The sequence below is a fragment of the Hippocampus comes genome, unplaced genomic scaffold (assembly GCF_001891065.2).
Source record: "Hippocampus comes isolate QL1 unplaced genomic scaffold, H_comes_QL1_v1.1 scaffold261, whole genome shotgun sequence".
Classification (NCBI taxonomy): domain Eukaryota; kingdom Metazoa; phylum Chordata; class Actinopteri; order Syngnathiformes; family Syngnathidae; genus Hippocampus; species Hippocampus comes.
The window spans coordinates 7,394,952-7,411,301 of record NW_017805824.1 but is presented as its reverse complement, the minus strand read 5'-3'; the positions used below and the strand labels follow the sequence as shown (position 1 = coordinate 7,411,301).

At 40.5% G+C, this 16,350-nt stretch overlaps 1 protein-coding gene across 4 annotated transcripts in view; it reads left to right on the top strand.

The window, feature by feature from the left end:
- The window catches only part of znf609b (zinc finger protein 609b), an 87,811-nt gene that overhangs the window by 21,550 nt on the left and 49,911 nt on the right, over positions 1–16,350 (top strand). For 3 of the 4 annotated variants that reach the window (XM_019886718.1, XM_019886717.1, XM_019886716.1), the window contains exon 2: positions 9,094–9,980. The exons of the other annotated variant lie outside the window; for it this stretch is intronic. In XM_019886718.1, the coding sequence (XP_019742277.1) occupies positions 9,222–9,980 (759 nt within the window). In that variant the 5' untranslated portion in view covers positions 9,094–9,221. The remainder of the gene's footprint in view (positions 1–9,093; positions 9,981–16,350) is intronic. 4 annotated transcript variants of the gene reach the window in all.

The window sequence follows — 16,350 nt, the reverse complement described above, 5'->3', positions numbered from 1 at the left end:
CACTGGTGTTTTTAGTTGAGTTCTTTGTACTTCACTGTATTCTTTAATTAGGTCTTTTTTTCTGGCCTCTGAATGTTTGTGTTTCATTTATTCGAAGCTCGTAAGATTAAAAGCTGATTGAAATTTGTTTTAGATCTCAAAACTCAGCGGCACAGTGGTCGACTAGTAGTTAGCACATCTGCTTGACCGTACAGAGGTCCAGAGTTCGATTCAGGGGTCCGGCCTTCCTGTGTGGTGGTTGCATGTGCTCTCTTTGCCTTTGTGGTTTTTCTCCGCGTACTCTGGCTTCGTCTCACATTCCAAAAAACATGACGGGGGTCAACAGTCAAAAATCTAATTTATGGGCCATTTATTTTTCAGAGTAATCTTAAAATTATTTCAAGATGTTGATAAACTGTTATGGGATGCTAGATTGTAGTATATATAACATTTAAACTATGAATAATGGGGTATCATTTGCATTCTTTTTTTTCTTTCTGCTGTTTGCGGCAGGGTTCACAGTCCCCTCTCCCTATCCTTCAGTTAGTAGCGGTGGATTAATATCCTCAACACACCTCACTTTTACACCTTTCTCTTTTTCATCATTTAGCTTAAATTAATAGATTATAAATGAGTCAACTTTTAAAAAACATGTCACCAAATGCTGACTAATGACATATATGAGCACAGCAGTTATTTTTTTTCCCCAGGACTGTTGCCGTATAACCTGACTCCTGACTGCAGCATTCGAGCTGACGGCATATCGGGTGTCTGCACGCATGTCCGCCTTATGCTTTTATTTAGCCAATGCTGTGTTTGAAGTCACAATAGAATCGCTAATGCCTTACATGCTAAAGCTACCCTATTTGCCGTGTGATTATGGAAGCTCTACAATATATCAGTTCATCGGCATTTGCCCTTTTTGTGGAATGTAAGTAGTGAATGCTTTGACACCAGCTGTTGTGGAGCCTGGCTGGACTCCACATGATTTTGCTTGACAAGTGAAACAAGTTTCCACTTTAAACAGTGACATTGTACTCCCGACATGCTGCTCTCCGTCTCATGTTTGGGCCCATAATATGCCCAGGTTGGAACGTCAATGCCAGTCACTGTATCTGAAAGGACATTTTTATTAAAACTACAATCACGTAGGCATTGATCACTTGTCGGACTTCTCACTGCCCTTGGCGTTGTTTTGCTTTGAAATTTTTACTTTAAATTCACTTTAAAGCAAACATGAAAATGTCTTGTAAATTTGACAGTGCAGAAAATAGTATTGGAAAAGGTCCTGCCAAATTTGTATGAATAAAGCAATCGCCAAGTTTATGAAATCAGGCTTCAATTTGATGAAAAACTGAAAGAATCTCTCAGCTCTCACAGTTTAACATTTCGAAAACTCCTTTCTTTGTATAAAGTGTCTCAAGTGTTATATGATTTTTTTAGTTTTCAGATATAATAATCTAAATTAAAATGAATTAACAATTGAAATGTATCAGTTTGTGTGGAATGAATACATACATTACACAAGTTTCACTTTTTGAAGAGTATAACTAAAATAAATCAACATTATCATGATATTCAAATTTTTTGACAAGCATCTGTGTGTGTATGTGTATATATAACACACACACACACACACACACACACACACACACACACACACGCACACACATACACACACACACACACACATACACACACACTCTTCCCTATTGAGCCATGAAGAAAACTATCTGCTTCAGTCCTCTGGTGCCTGAAATATATTCCACTTGAACTCCTCCGCTTGGAGCAGGATCTCATTCCCGACCTGGAGAGGGCATTCCACATTTTTCTGACTGAGACCATGGTCTCAGATTTGGAGGTGTTGATTTTCATCCCAACTGCTTCACACTCGACTGCGAACTGCTCCAGTGAGAGTTAAAGATTGCAGCTTGAAAAAGCAAACAGTACCACATCATCTGCAAAAACCAAAGATGTAATACCGAGACCACCAAACCACAATCTCAACACCTTGATGATCCATAGAAATTCTGTCCAGAAAAGGTTTGAACAGAATCCGTAACAAAGGGTAGCATGGGCGGAGTTCACCTCTCACTGGAAACAAATCTCATTTACTGCCGGCAATCCGGACCAAACTCTGACATGGAAGTTGTAGAGGCGGGTCAACCAGGACACCCCACAACATCCAGAGCCTTGAGGAACTCTGAATGGATCTCTTACCACCGAGGAGGTTTTTAACCTCAACCCCAAAGATAGGAAAGCCCGCCTCAGAGACCCCAGACTCTGCTTCCTTACGGGAAGGTATGTCAGTGGAACTGAGTAGTTCTTTGAGGTTTACCCTTACATTCCGTGTTGAAGTAAGCAACACGCCATCCCCACTCTACAATGTTGACGGTGCACCTCTGACTGAGATGCCAGACGGTGGACCAGAATGTCTTTGAAGTTGTGCGGAAGTTATTCTCCATGGCCTCGCCGAACTCCTCCTATGCCCGAGTCTTTGCCTCGGTGACCACTAAGGCTGCATTCCGTTTACCCAGCAAGAACCATCAGCTGCCTCTGGAGTCCCACAAGCCAAAAAGGCCTGATAGGACTCCTCTGTCAGCTTGATGGCATCCCCCAATGTTGGTATCCACCAACAGCTTGTGGCTTACACCACAATAGGCACCGGCCACGGCTCCAATTTTCGGTCGCAACAAGTGATGCACGGAACATGGTCCAGTTGGACTCAAAATCCCCCACCTCACCCGGGCTGGGGGCGAAGTTCTGCCACAGGTGCGAGTTGAAACTCTTTCTGAGAGGGGATTCTGTCAGTGGTTCCCAGCAAACCCATAAAAAAGATAAGATAAGATATCCTTTATTTGTCCCACACTGGGGAAATTTACAGCCTTCAGCAGCAAGATTGTGGGTAGAAAGAAGAGAAAAGAAAACACAGTTCAATTAAGTGCAATATAAATACAAATATGGATAAATGATGAACATTTTAAAAATAATTTTCAACCGATCCATCAATTCATCAAAAAGGTCATTGACAGATAAATCAATAATGAAAATAATTGTTAGTTACAGCCCTCAAAATATCTTCATTTTACCGGGTCCTTAAAAGAGTACACCAAGTGGTTTCCTGTAAGTGACATTGTTGTGTTTGCATAACCTGAGACGGCTCGTTCAACCACATCCCTCTTTGACCCCGCAAAATTGTCGGATCAATAAGAATAAGATGACGGCTTTTGCCGGCAGTGTCAAGGGTTCTCATTGCTTATGTTTCAAAACCTATCAGATGTGAAGTTACGCCCAAGCAAAAAAAAAAAAAAAAATAGTTTTCCCATTAGTTCAACTCTATTTCTCATAGTTATGCTCAGGTTTGAATGATGATGATGTCGGAAAACATACTCATCTACTGGGCCCAAGGGAGGTCACGATTTAATCTGGACTTTGGGGTCAAACACAGTGCTCCCTCTGCCTTTAGGTGAACTCCCAGAGCTGTGGGAAATGAAGAGGATCCACGAACCGACTTGTTCTGAGAACTCTCACGTGTATAGTTCACTATTGTTCTACGTAACTGCAAAATGCAATGAAAATTAAAAGTAATCGGGATCCATCAAAATGAAAATTCTTGGCTGAAACCAAATATGAGGAAACCAAGCCAAAACACTACAGGATGTTATATACTGTACCTTCAAAACCTTAAAAAATCCTCATCTGGATCATTCGTCAAAGTGCTATCTGATTGGGTGTATTTAGTATGTATACTGTGTATCCTTTTTTGCAATTAAAACGGCAAACCTTCTGTAGCACACCAAACTGTCAAAACTTGTTGGAAACATGGCTTTATCTGTCAGTTAAAACTCGATTCGGGCTGCGCCTCAGAGCCCGGAGGAACGTCACTGCTGCGATTCTGGTGAAGAACTTTGAACAGTTCCTCCTCTTTGTGATCCCCCTCAGTAGAACGCCTGCAGAGAAAAGTACTTTTCAAATGATCTCTCTCTCTCTCTCTCAATATAACGCTTAATCCATCCATTGCTGTGCTTTTGTTGTCTGAATGCCAGTCAGCAGTCAGTGAATAGACAGTGAATAGTAGAATAACTGAGAAATTGTGAAAGCGGTTTAAATGAACTGAGCTTTTCCAGGGGACTGAGTAAATTCCATTTTCAATGCTCACTACATAGCATTCAAAGTAAATTCAACTGGCAATTTCATTCTATCTAGATTTAGCGGAGTTTTAAGGTTGGGAAATGTTTACTTATTCTTTTTATGTTGCACACACATTCCTCCCAGTATTAGCCTTGTGGAGTAAATGCAATGGCATACAGCTGGGTCCAAAAGGGAGGAAATGGAAATAGTGGACTAGTTCTGCTTAGTCATTCTACCACAGAAATTATGATTGTCCCTTTTGCTTGGTAAATGAGTAGCAAAGTTCAAAGCGGATTTCACTCCATAGATAACTCAGTGAAACTGGATCTGTTAAAAAGGGCAAGCACTGTGGGTGTTGCACAACCCGCATGCCTTTCGCTCAATGAGAATCGCGCTGGGACATTCCTCTCAGTGGGAGCTTTTTCAAAACGGCTTGCATGGCGGTTCCAGCTGAGGGCAGTACAGTAGGTCAACTGCTGATAGAGTTACAACCTCTCTTTTGTGGAGGTGTTGGACAAATTAGACCCCACAACTGTTTTCATAGTCAAACGGGGACAGCTGCATCTCTCCACCCTCCAAAACATGCGCTTGACTGCTCTTCCACTGGACAGTCATCTGTAGAAAGAAGCATGCAGAGAAATGAAATGATCAAACTGTTTTACGAAGATCATGCAAAAATAGCTGCATCAGACCAATGCGGAGCCTTTGCCTTTTATTCAGAACTGTCTGGCTGTCGGAATGTTTTTCAAATCCTTTATTCACCATTTATTGTTCTTTATTTGTTATTGTGTGGTAATTTAAAAAAAAAAAAAGAAGCAATAATTAAGCAATACCACACGGGATGGATTGACGTCGTCACTAACCTTTTTGACGTATTCAGTGACTGGTTTAGTCACTGTTTTCCACAGTAAAAGTAGGCGTTTGCAAATGTCTACTTTTTCACGAAAGATAATGATTGTGCTTTCACGAAGTACTGCATAAATCAGAGAGTAATTACTGTTCAGAGGCTGAATCGGAAGATTTGAACAGTTTGAAAAACAGCGGCACTCAATAATTACGCGATTATTAAAATAGTTTTGAATTTGATTAGATGTCGATACACTTTTACACCTCTGCTCAGAACTGAACAAAAGTGGGACATTGCCACTACTTCACATTCCTGTCCTGTTATTTCTCTGATACCGCCTTGAAGCTGAAAATTTGTCAAGTTGACCTCGTCCCTTCCATTCCATGTCAGTGCCGTGAATGCATAAAGGCGAAAATTTGAGCTCTTTATGCGATTCTCCTGCTTTTTTGTGGCATTTCTAATATGCGGTACTATTATAGTTTATAGCAGTGTTTTTCAACCGGTGTGCCGCAGCACACTGGTGTGCCGCGAGACATTGTCAGGTGTGCCGCGGGAAAATATCCAATTTTTATGCCTGTGCTGTCTTTCGTCCAGAAAGTAATCATGTAGTACCCTCCCATACCGCTAGGGAGCAGCAACAGCTAGCTAGCCAATTGCCTTGTGTTACGACGAGAGACACGCGAATTTGTGACGCATGAATGCAGGACGACGGTGAAACAATAAATATGAAAGATGATAAAATACGGTTTTCTTTGTGTTCATTAGATTCCAATTCAAGCTGTTATAATGTCACTCTTCAATGTTAAAAACGGTTATAGTAACAATATAACACGTTAGTTGGTAAAATAAGCGGGGAGGAGGGGGGGGTTCACATTTTCAGCTAGTGATGTGCCGCGAGATTTTTTTCAATGAAAAAAAGTTCAAAAAAGTTCGAAAAACCCTGATCTAAACAGCCCCAGGTTTCACACTGATTGAGTATAAATAAATTGAGAAATTATATTTTAATTAAATACACTGTTCAGAGTGTCATTTTATCACATTTTTGGTTAGTGGTGTGCCGCAAAATTTTTCCAATGTAAAAAACATGCCCTGGCTCAAAAAAGGTTGAAAAACACTGGTGTATAGTATACTGCCAAATGACAAGTTACAGTATGTCAGCGAGAGCATGTTTCTTTCATTGTTTTTTTTTTTTTTTTTAATATATATTGTACACTCAACCTTCTAAAAATTAGCGTTACCCAGTCCTGGAGCACCACAAAAGTACTGAGCTATGATGGTGACTGACCAAAGTTACTTCAGCATTGTCAAGGAATAATTTTACAAGCCAGTCACCCAGACATGTCGAGAAGTCATGATTTGGATTGTTCAACCCTACCTAGACAGACTCCTCCACATCATAACTACACATCCAGCAGTTCATAAACATTGTGGATGAGAGGTTTGCATGACAAGGAAAAACAAACGGAGGAATCGGTGGAACTTGAATAAGGTTGCAGCGTACAGAAGAGAATAACAGTTTGTGAAAGAGGAAAGTAGACCAAATCTGTGCCGTTCATTGTTTAGATGCCATGTGAAATTATAGAAATAATCAGTTCTTTTTGTTGTTCTTTTGTAGAAGAAAAATCAAATAAAAATACAGATCTCTAAAAAGCACTTGACAAGCTTTTCTGACTAAATCCAATGCATGAGCTTGGTTTTGCCGCTGGTGTGCACACCCACTTATTTTCTTCCTCATCTTAACTGTAATTTGATTTATGTTGCATTTATGCTGGCCAGCCAGCTATGTCACTGCAGCATTTGTCACGCAGTGAAACCGAAGGAAGTTTACAACATGCTAAATGCTTGACTGAAAATTGCAGCCTTAGAAAAATGGCAAGCAGGACCAACCCAGCTTTTTCCTGATCTTGTAAACAGTTAAGAAAATGTTTGTTTTGAAATAATCGGTACTGTAGCTTGTGAATTCCGTATGATTATGGTTTCAACAGGACCACCCAAAGAACGTCGGTCCAAGTTTATCAGCCAAAGTGTGACTGGTTAAAAAAAGAAAAAGAAGAAAATGATGTTTGAATCAGGCACACATCCAAATATATGGACAAAAGTTTGCCCCTTCCCGATGTCTTTTCTTGCATATTTATCAGACTCAAATGTTCCAAATCATCAAACCAGTTATAAAATCGCAGACAACCCAAGTAAATTTAAATGCCGTCTCTAAATGAGTTTTTTTTTCCTTTCTTCAGAGGGAAAAAATCTGAATCTTTCTTGTCGGTGTGAAAAGCTGATTACCTCCTGAACCTATTAATTGGTTGAGCCACTCTGGGCAGCAATAACTCAAATCAGGAACTTGAAGTAACTAGAATTGAGTCATTCATTTGCTGTGAAATTGCGGCGAACTCTTTCCTCACAGACTTGTTTTGCCTTGGTCATATCCAAAGGTTATTGAGCATGAACTGACCCTTTGAGGACTTTGAATATGCTACTCCAAAAACCTTTTTTTTTTTTTCATGTCTTTTTTTGTTTGTTTGAGTATTTAGATGTAGATGAGATCATGTTTCAGATCGCTGTCCTGCTGAATAACCCAAGAACGCCTAAGCTTGAGGGCATGAACAGATGGTGGAATGTTCCCATGCTGAATTTTCATGTCGACATCAACCTTAATTTTTCCATTAATCACAGCAAGTTGTCCAGGTCTTGAATGAGCAAATCACACCGTGACATCACCGTGACAACACCACCGTGTTGGACTGCTGGCGTTAGCAAATATAATTAAATACTTGGCATATTAAAACCAGATATCACCGCCACACACCTTCCAAAAAGTTTAACTTTTGTGTTGTCATCCCAGTGAATATTCCTCCAATCATCTTAAGGTATTTACTGGCAAATATGAGATGAGCCTTTGGTTTCTACACCCCATTGTGGTTTTTGCCTTGGAATTGTCTGACTGATGACATTCTTGCTCAGTGTCTGTCTTAAGGTGGAGCCATAAACAATGACCACAATTGATGCCAGTGAGGTCTGGATGGCTTGTCGTAGCTCACTTGGAGTAATTTGATTGCCTGGCCACACCTAGCACACACCATTTCCAGTATCCTTCATTTGTGGATAGTGGATCTGACAAAGTATTCAGAATTAGGGTTCCTGCTGTTCAGCAGTTCTGCGTTTAGTATTATAATTAGTGACCTCCCGGGGTTTGAAAGCTGTTTTTTGTTTCCTTTGTTTTTTGAGGGTTTTTTTTTTCAATTCACTGAAAATTAATTCACAGGACACAACCGTGCAAAACACCTACATGATTTATTGACATCTTAAGAAGGTTCTTAGCCAAAACTTGATGTAAAATAACCTCGGAGGTGCCAACAGATGGGATACATTTTAATTGAGCAGATTATCTGATGCATCATAACCATATGGTGTAACTATCAAGAGTTCCTATTCCTGTCAGTATACTGAAATTAAACATTGTACATGCGCATGGTTTAACAAGTGTTTGTGAACAATATGCACAGAAATTTCAGAACTTTGAGAGTTCATAAAGATGTGAACATGGCAAGCTTTCTCATGTTTAGGGTGCTGATCATTTTTTTAACAGGTTTATTAACAGGTCACATGAGCTAACAGATATGTACCAGAATATATCTTTTTTTCAAAATCTGAATTAGTTTGACCTTAAATCCATATTCGGTACAACAGTGTGAGTTTTTGACATTTAGTGAATTATGTATGTGTTTGCATATTTTTAAGACTGAGTTATGTAAGATGACTGCTGTCATCTTGAGTTGAAAAAGCAAGACTGTCTAAACAATGCAGGGGTTTATCAGTCGTGACACTAACAGCAGTGCCTTATGAAAAGACAGCCAGTCTTTCAGATCAGAGCAGTGGGAGCCACCTTGGCTGTCAAAGCAGGATTTAGGCTACATTTCCCACAGTTGTCATGGTAACTGGGGGGGAAGTGATTATGAAGAAAGGGTTTCTGTAGCACCAGTGGGCAGTATCATAGGGATTTGCACAGTGATCATTTCAGAATGACTGGCTCATGTGAAAACATGTTCTTTTGTCACTAATGAAATGCTAGGTGCGAGATACTTGATGTCTGAATTCTTTTATGCCATTGACTACATTGCATTGTCTTTTCTTTTCAGAACAAAATGTGGCCAAATGGAACAGGAACGATTAGACCGTGAAGATTCTTTAACCCCTGCCCCTGAGTCCCAACCGTCCGAGATAGCGTTGGACCTCACTGAGGCAATCCTGGGCCGTTGGCACTAAAATGTCCCTAAGTGGTGGCACTGCAGGCGGGAAAGGTGTGGACTCTAATGCGGTGGACACTTACGACAGCGGGGATGAATGGGATATCGGTGTTGGAAATCTGATTATTGACCTCGACGCTGACTTAGAGAAGGACAAACTTGAGATGTCTGGCACCAAGGACGGCATGGCGGCACCACCCAGTGCAGTAGCAGCGTTGCCCGACAACATCAGGTTTGTTAGCCCAGTGTCTGGCTCTCAAGGCAAGGAAAGCAAATCCAAATACAAGCGCAGTAAAAACTCTAAAGACAATAATAGCAAAGCTTCGACCGGAGATGGGGCGAAAAAGGAAGCGACGGGACGGACTCAAGGCGAGCCAACTGGCACGGCGGCGGCTGTGGTGGTTGCAGGCAACAATTCGACCTCTGGGAAGAACATAGAAAAAGGGGGCAAACCCTCCAGGGGTGTTCTGAGTGGGAAAAAGGACAAAGAAGGGGCTACGGGCAAAAGTAAAAAGGACAAAACCGAGGGAGCAGCAGTTGTGGCGATTGCTGCAGCGGAGAAGGAGGTTGTGTCTCAAGTTCAAGTTGCTCTGGGGAACTGTCGCAATGCACCCTTCGAGGGCACACAATCAACAGACTTAGTAGAAGCCAATCAAATTGGGAATATTGCTCTTGAACCTGTTGGGATATTACCGGCATTAACCGCAAAAACTGAGCCAGAGGAAATGGAAAACGGTAATGCTGAATGCAAGACCTTGAAGAAGGTGAAAAATGAAAAGGTATGTTCTTTTATTACTTCCTACCGTGTAACACGTGGTTGACTTTTTAGGCTATCGGTCTTAAAGGCGCATTGATTGATTTGAATTGATTTCAGAGGTTTATTTCGCATTGCCTGAGTTTCTTTTTTGATTTTTTAATTAAATACACATTTCCATTTAAAAATGCCACACAGCGAAAAATAACCACAGCATAAAGATTGGGAAACATTTTCTTTTATATTTAAGTGATGTTGCTGCCATATAATTGAGTGGGTTGGATGAACAAGTCAACCTTGCCAATTAATTGAATCATTTAAAATGCAATCATAACATTCTTAATTTATGTTTTGGTTTTCCGAACCAAAGTTTGTTGAATTCATCTGTGAAAATTGTCTTTAGAACTGTCCTAAGATTAGAAGAGCTACACGGTGCAGGAAGGTTCCCCCTCACATCTTGTTACCTTCTTGGGCAACATAATTTGAACACTGACAATGTAATGATCTGTGTAGTTAATCAGTCATGCAGTTCATACGCTGTTCACCCATAGAGCTGAGCTATAACTGTGTCTATTATATGCCCCCCCAGCACCCTTTTCATGCTCTCACAATTTAAAAGACAGAAGAACAGGGCGGCGTTGAGGACGGTTTTTGTCTGTCATCGTGTTCCATTCTTAATCCCACAAGCCCCAGCTATGCCTGTTGGAGCAGTGTGTGGGGGAGGGAGTTTGTGTAAAGCATGCCTTCATCGTTTTCCTGCTGTTCTAAACCTAGCGTGAGGGTGTGTGTGTGTGTGGGGGGGGGGGCGCTTATGTAAGGAAGCCTATTTGATTCCTTAAATCCAGGACACTTTGCCTTGGTGTGTTTATTGTCCAAGGACATTTCAGAGAGATCTTTGCATGGGCAGGCCATAGGCATTGTATCGATAAAGAAATTATTTATCAGTTTGCCTCTGTGCCTTGCCACAACCGATTTCAGTGGAAGCCATTATTGCTTGTCCAAGTGGTCCAATCATTGTATTCGGATTTTATTTGTTTTAACACAATGTCCCAACTTCTGGCTGGACAATTAATCAACATTTAATCGGCTCCTCACGACCATAAAAAAAACTATTCATGTACAGATTGGCGTTGTGCGTTTGCAAATTCCCGATTTTGTGGGCGTAGCCTGAATGCACATTGTTGCTTGTGGAGCAGGTATGTGACATTTATGTGATTGTGCCATCCCCAGGTGCGCTTTAACCTATTTAATGACACCTCAATTACTGTAAAACGAAACACACGACAAAAATAATTACACACATTGTGTACTTAAATACAAGAAGACATGATTAATTTTAAAAACATTGCACGTGCAAGGCTAAAGTCAATGTAAAATCCCACTGACATGTTAACGGGAAATTAGCATCGATTTACGATATTCCTTTAATTAAAAGTGATATTCCTTTAAATATCAAGAATGCACGTACTACGTCAAACACAGCCGTCATGTAGTGGGTTGGTCTTATTTGTTTGTTTGTTTGTTTTTTAACATCAAATTTAGCATATTTGGGTTTTTGCGGGTGTTTACATGGCCTTGCGCTACAGGAATATTGCGAATATTCCAGTTTTAAAGGGTTATTGACTGCACGTAAACATAGTCACAGACACACTCTGTTCACATTTGAGCTTACATTTGTGTTTGTTGTGTGAATGACCACATTAAAAAAAAGATTAAACAAAAATCCAAATTGGCACCATACACTGCAGTGTACGTAGCCAACGTGTCAGATATTCCCCCACTTTTGGAAAGGGCCCAATTACGATCAGATACATGTATCGGATTCCATGTGGCCTTTTGTCTTTTCTGAATTGTGCTACTTCTGAGTTAAAAAAATAAAACTGTGTCACTTGAATCATGCAGTGTAAATCCAGCCTGAAATCGGAATGAAAAGCAGGCATTTGTTGTAATTGAAGGGTAAACACATATTATCTCTTCGAAGATTACCACCATGCCCGTGGCCGAAAGAGTAACTGACTGCATTTTATTGTGACAGGATGTTAATTGTCTACAGAATGCATTACTGTAATAGCTGCCCCTGTGTGACAAAGAACACATTTTTATCACTACATTATCAGGAATTTACATGAGACAAAAAAAAAAAAAAACACCAACAAAAAATCCCCGAAAAATCATAGACACGCACATCACTGGATTGCCTGTGACATAACTTTGACCGGCATATTTTATATAGTAACCTTCAGAATTATTGGCACCCCCAGTTAAGATTTGTTAAAAGCCTGAACATTCGTGAATTTATATTACAGAAGCATACTCCCAACAAACACATAATCAAGATCCTCCCATGGCCATCTCAGTCCCCAGACCTCAACCACATTGAAAACCTGCAGAGTGAGATGACCCAGGTTGCTGGATAATTTAGGGAGATTGTGTGAAGAGGAATGGTCGCAAATCCGTCTTTTTATATTCTCATATTTTGTCAAACATTGGAGAAGACGAAGTGCCGTTTTGTCGGCAAAAGAGATTTTTACAAAGTATTAACATCAGGGGTATTAATAAATGTGGAACACATAATTTGATGTAAAATAATTATTTCTTAACATGGGATATGTTTTCCCCATTGAATAAATGCATTTGAAATAAAGGATGGATTTTCCTTATTTGTTTATTTATTTATTTATTTATTTATTTTGGGGGGGTCATATCATATTAAAATAAAAAGATGAATGTATTCAAAGTTAAAGAACGCATTTTAGTCAAGACGGCCGAACGCACATCCCACTTTCCTGGGAACAAAAACATCCATCGATGCATATGCCCAGCGTTTGAGTTTGTTTTTCTTCCCTGTTAAGAAAGACGAAATTAAAATGTGATTGTGATTGTGATTGTGAACATGACTGCAAGCGGAGCTGGGGTCACTGGTAAATGGGACTACGAAGACGTAAACGCGTGACGAGCCGGTGCCCGGCCACCCATCATTGTATGTAGTACTGTGATGGGTAAAAGGTAGGATATTTTTTTGTTTTTTGTTTTGTTTTTAACACTCATATGTAATGACATGTATCCAACCATCACGAGGTAGAACACACTATATTATATTCATTGAGCAAGTGAACTGAGGTAAGGCCGCTCCCGCCAACTTAGCATAGTTTGCTCCAAAGCGTGTCTATCGGGCTAAGCAGTAATCATGTTTGAGTGTAACGTGATGTGATTATTGTGGGAAAGTGTCTGCTCTTCGCTCAGTCGCTGTCCTCTAGCCTCGGTTGCTGCAGTGTGACAGCCTTGACACATGCAGTTAACTTCTTCATGCCTACCGGTGATCATATTCTTGGTCAGGTCAGCAAGCTCACGGACAATGCTTTCAAAACAATGATATTATCTTTGCTCAATTGTAGTCAAGGACATGTAACTTGAAACCGGCGCTATTCTCATTATTTGCAGTATTTTAGTCAATGTTGTTCAATGTATTCAATATCTATGATTTAAAGGTGTTCTTGACAAATAAGACACAAGAACACCTGTACGGTAGTTTTGGGGCAAAATACAGTAAACACCATTGGCACATTTCCTGTTGGTTAGTCGATCCCCCCGTCAAACCTTTTATTGAGCCATGGCATCTACATTACAAAAATGCCGTAGCAGACCACACAACAAAAAGTGTTAAGTCCTTTCCCCCTCCCCACGGTCCTATATGGACCCCTAATGCCGTCTGGGCCCCGATGCATTATTGCACCGGTTGCACCGTCGATATTTTTGCCACTGATTGATATTGCTCAGTAATTATTTTCCGACAATGGAAGTGAAATTGGGTATTTTCCCTCTGCACCCCAGACAATCTCTCAAAGCACACTAGTGTGCCACGGCACCGTGGTTGCCAATCACTGAGGTCACTAAGAATTCCAAAACTCATAAATGGTCTGAAGTGTGCCGACGACTAAGTATTTTGGGGAATAATGAAAATATATCGATTGATAGCTGCCGACTTTTATCCTCATTTTCCGTGCCATTGATTTTGACATTCTTTCCTCTGGAGAATGACAGATCGGGGATGTTTTGCTTCAAATCCTTTGTTGTTGAATAGTAGATTGTATATACATGCCTTGAGAAATGTATTATTAAAAATTAAACAGTGTATATGAAGGCCGCATGTATTTTGCATGCACACACACGTTTTGTCCATATTTACTATGGAATCTGTGGGGTGGGGGGCAGCACAAATGAAATATTTTGGTCCCTCCATCCTTTAAGTTGCCCGTTCCTGACACATCGATATTGCAGGATGAGATTTGTGTTTGTTTGTCAAAAAATGTTTGTGATAGTCTAGATTCACTTTGGCCAATTTAAACCAGATTCAAACGACAGTTTGGAAAATGCACGTCAAAATGATGTTTCTAAATGTTGTCAGTCCTCATACTTGGCCAAAGGGATACTAATTGCTTTTCAATTCCACGTCAGTAAAACGTAAAGAAATATTCAGGAGAAAAGCATTTGAAAGTAAAATGGGTGCACCCCGGCTATTAATTTGTAATGGATCGCTGTCCTGTCTTGAGCATAACAAGTACTAAGAACGATTAACATGCATGTGGCCTGCAATCCTTTTCTCCGTGGATTGGGTGTGACAGCGTAACTTCATTGATAGCGTGTGAAGTTAAAAATCCCCAAAGCATCGTAGCACAGATGCCGTATAAATCTTCTCTAGTCTCTTCACAAAAGTAGGATCCACTTCTGAGTGCATCTCACTCTCCCACCTCTCATTATACGTTTGCGTGAGGCATTCCTCAGCTGCCTTGATCTGGCACTGGCCTTGATAAATGGAACAGCTCTCATGGAAAATTACATTGCCTGTGCTACTCCGAGAAAAGGAAGAGAGAGGAAGAACTGGCTGCACTTTAATGAAAGAGTTCAGCCGCCGCTGCCACCGTTGCTGTTAATGTCAGATGGAGCGAACGGGTCCTTTCTTCTATTTATATTTACCTCTGCCTGACCCGATATTGCTTTCCAGTCCACTCATTTTAAGAAGCTTGTAAATATATCTTGTTTAAAATGTCGACTTGGATGTTATCAGTTAAGAATTCCAACAGTGTAATCTTATCGCCACTGCGACTCTTGACATTCAAGCATCCTTACCGCAGTGACGATCATGGTAAGAGATTAATGGGCAGACCAGGCACCCTGTGGTTTGGTATAATTCCGAGGATAATATAAATCCTTATCAAATGGCACCACATTGGTACCCGAAGTCTTAAACTCGAGCTATGGGCACCTTGACATTGTTCATTTGTGGCATCAAAATAAATTCCGAATGCCACGAATTGCCTTGAGCAATTCTCATGCAAGCAGACGTTCGGCCTTAATGCATTTCATTTATTTATTTATTCATTTATTTTTGGGAGGCGTTTTCGCGACTACTACTAAGAGCATTGAGAGTATAGAGTCTACTTGTCAAAATTGAGCCGAGTTTTGTCAGTGTTGAGAGTTCTTTTGAGTCAAACTCCACCATGAGTTTTGTTCATTTTGCGGCGCGCACACACTCCCTTAGAGTGGAGCCTGAATTAATGTACGTGTTTGTCCGACCACATGTTTATTTCCAGGCATACATGTTGCCAGCCGAAAAAACCCAAAACAAAAACAGCTACAGCTGGCAAACGTAAACCATGTCTTCAACTTTGGATGGCCAAACAAGACCTCACACCACTGCATACAAGTACCTTTCTGTTTTGGGTACCAAGTTAGGTCTCTGTTCGGCATAACATGCCATGTTTTGATACCGTAAAAAAAATCCTTTGAAAATGTGTGTATCAATTTCTTACAAATTGACATTCCAAATAATTGTGACTTGGGAATGAAATTGGCACAAACCTCGAGTTTTGAAGAAAGTAATATTCTAAACAACCCTGACTTTATTAGGATGAGAGCATTTATTGTGTTGGAGAAAAGAGTTGCTTCTCTGAATGTGTCCGAGACAAAATATCTTGTCTGTGAACTCAAATACAGTCTTTTTATTTGTTACGCACTGTCATTGGTCCCAATTTATCTGGGCTTTGAGCTTTATTTTCAAGCACACCTTCAAAACATTTGTCATGGTTTAATTGCAGATAAGCGCTCTGTCTGTTCCAAGTTAAGCCCCAAAGTATTTGGTCACAGCAGTGAGGATTTTCAAGAGTAAGCACAGCATCATTTGAGTATCTGCGTTTAAAAAAAAAAAATAATAATAGTCAGTGTTTTTGCTTATGTCCATGTATGTTTGTCTCTATTAGCAGAAAGCAATCAAAGATCTGTCAAACAAAGCCCCCGTTATGCTTTGTTTTTTCCCCTCCCTCTCCCCTAAGCTTTCCATGAAGTGTATTGCTGTGTCTGGATCAGCCTGCTTAGAGGGGAGGCTTGCGGGGGGGGGG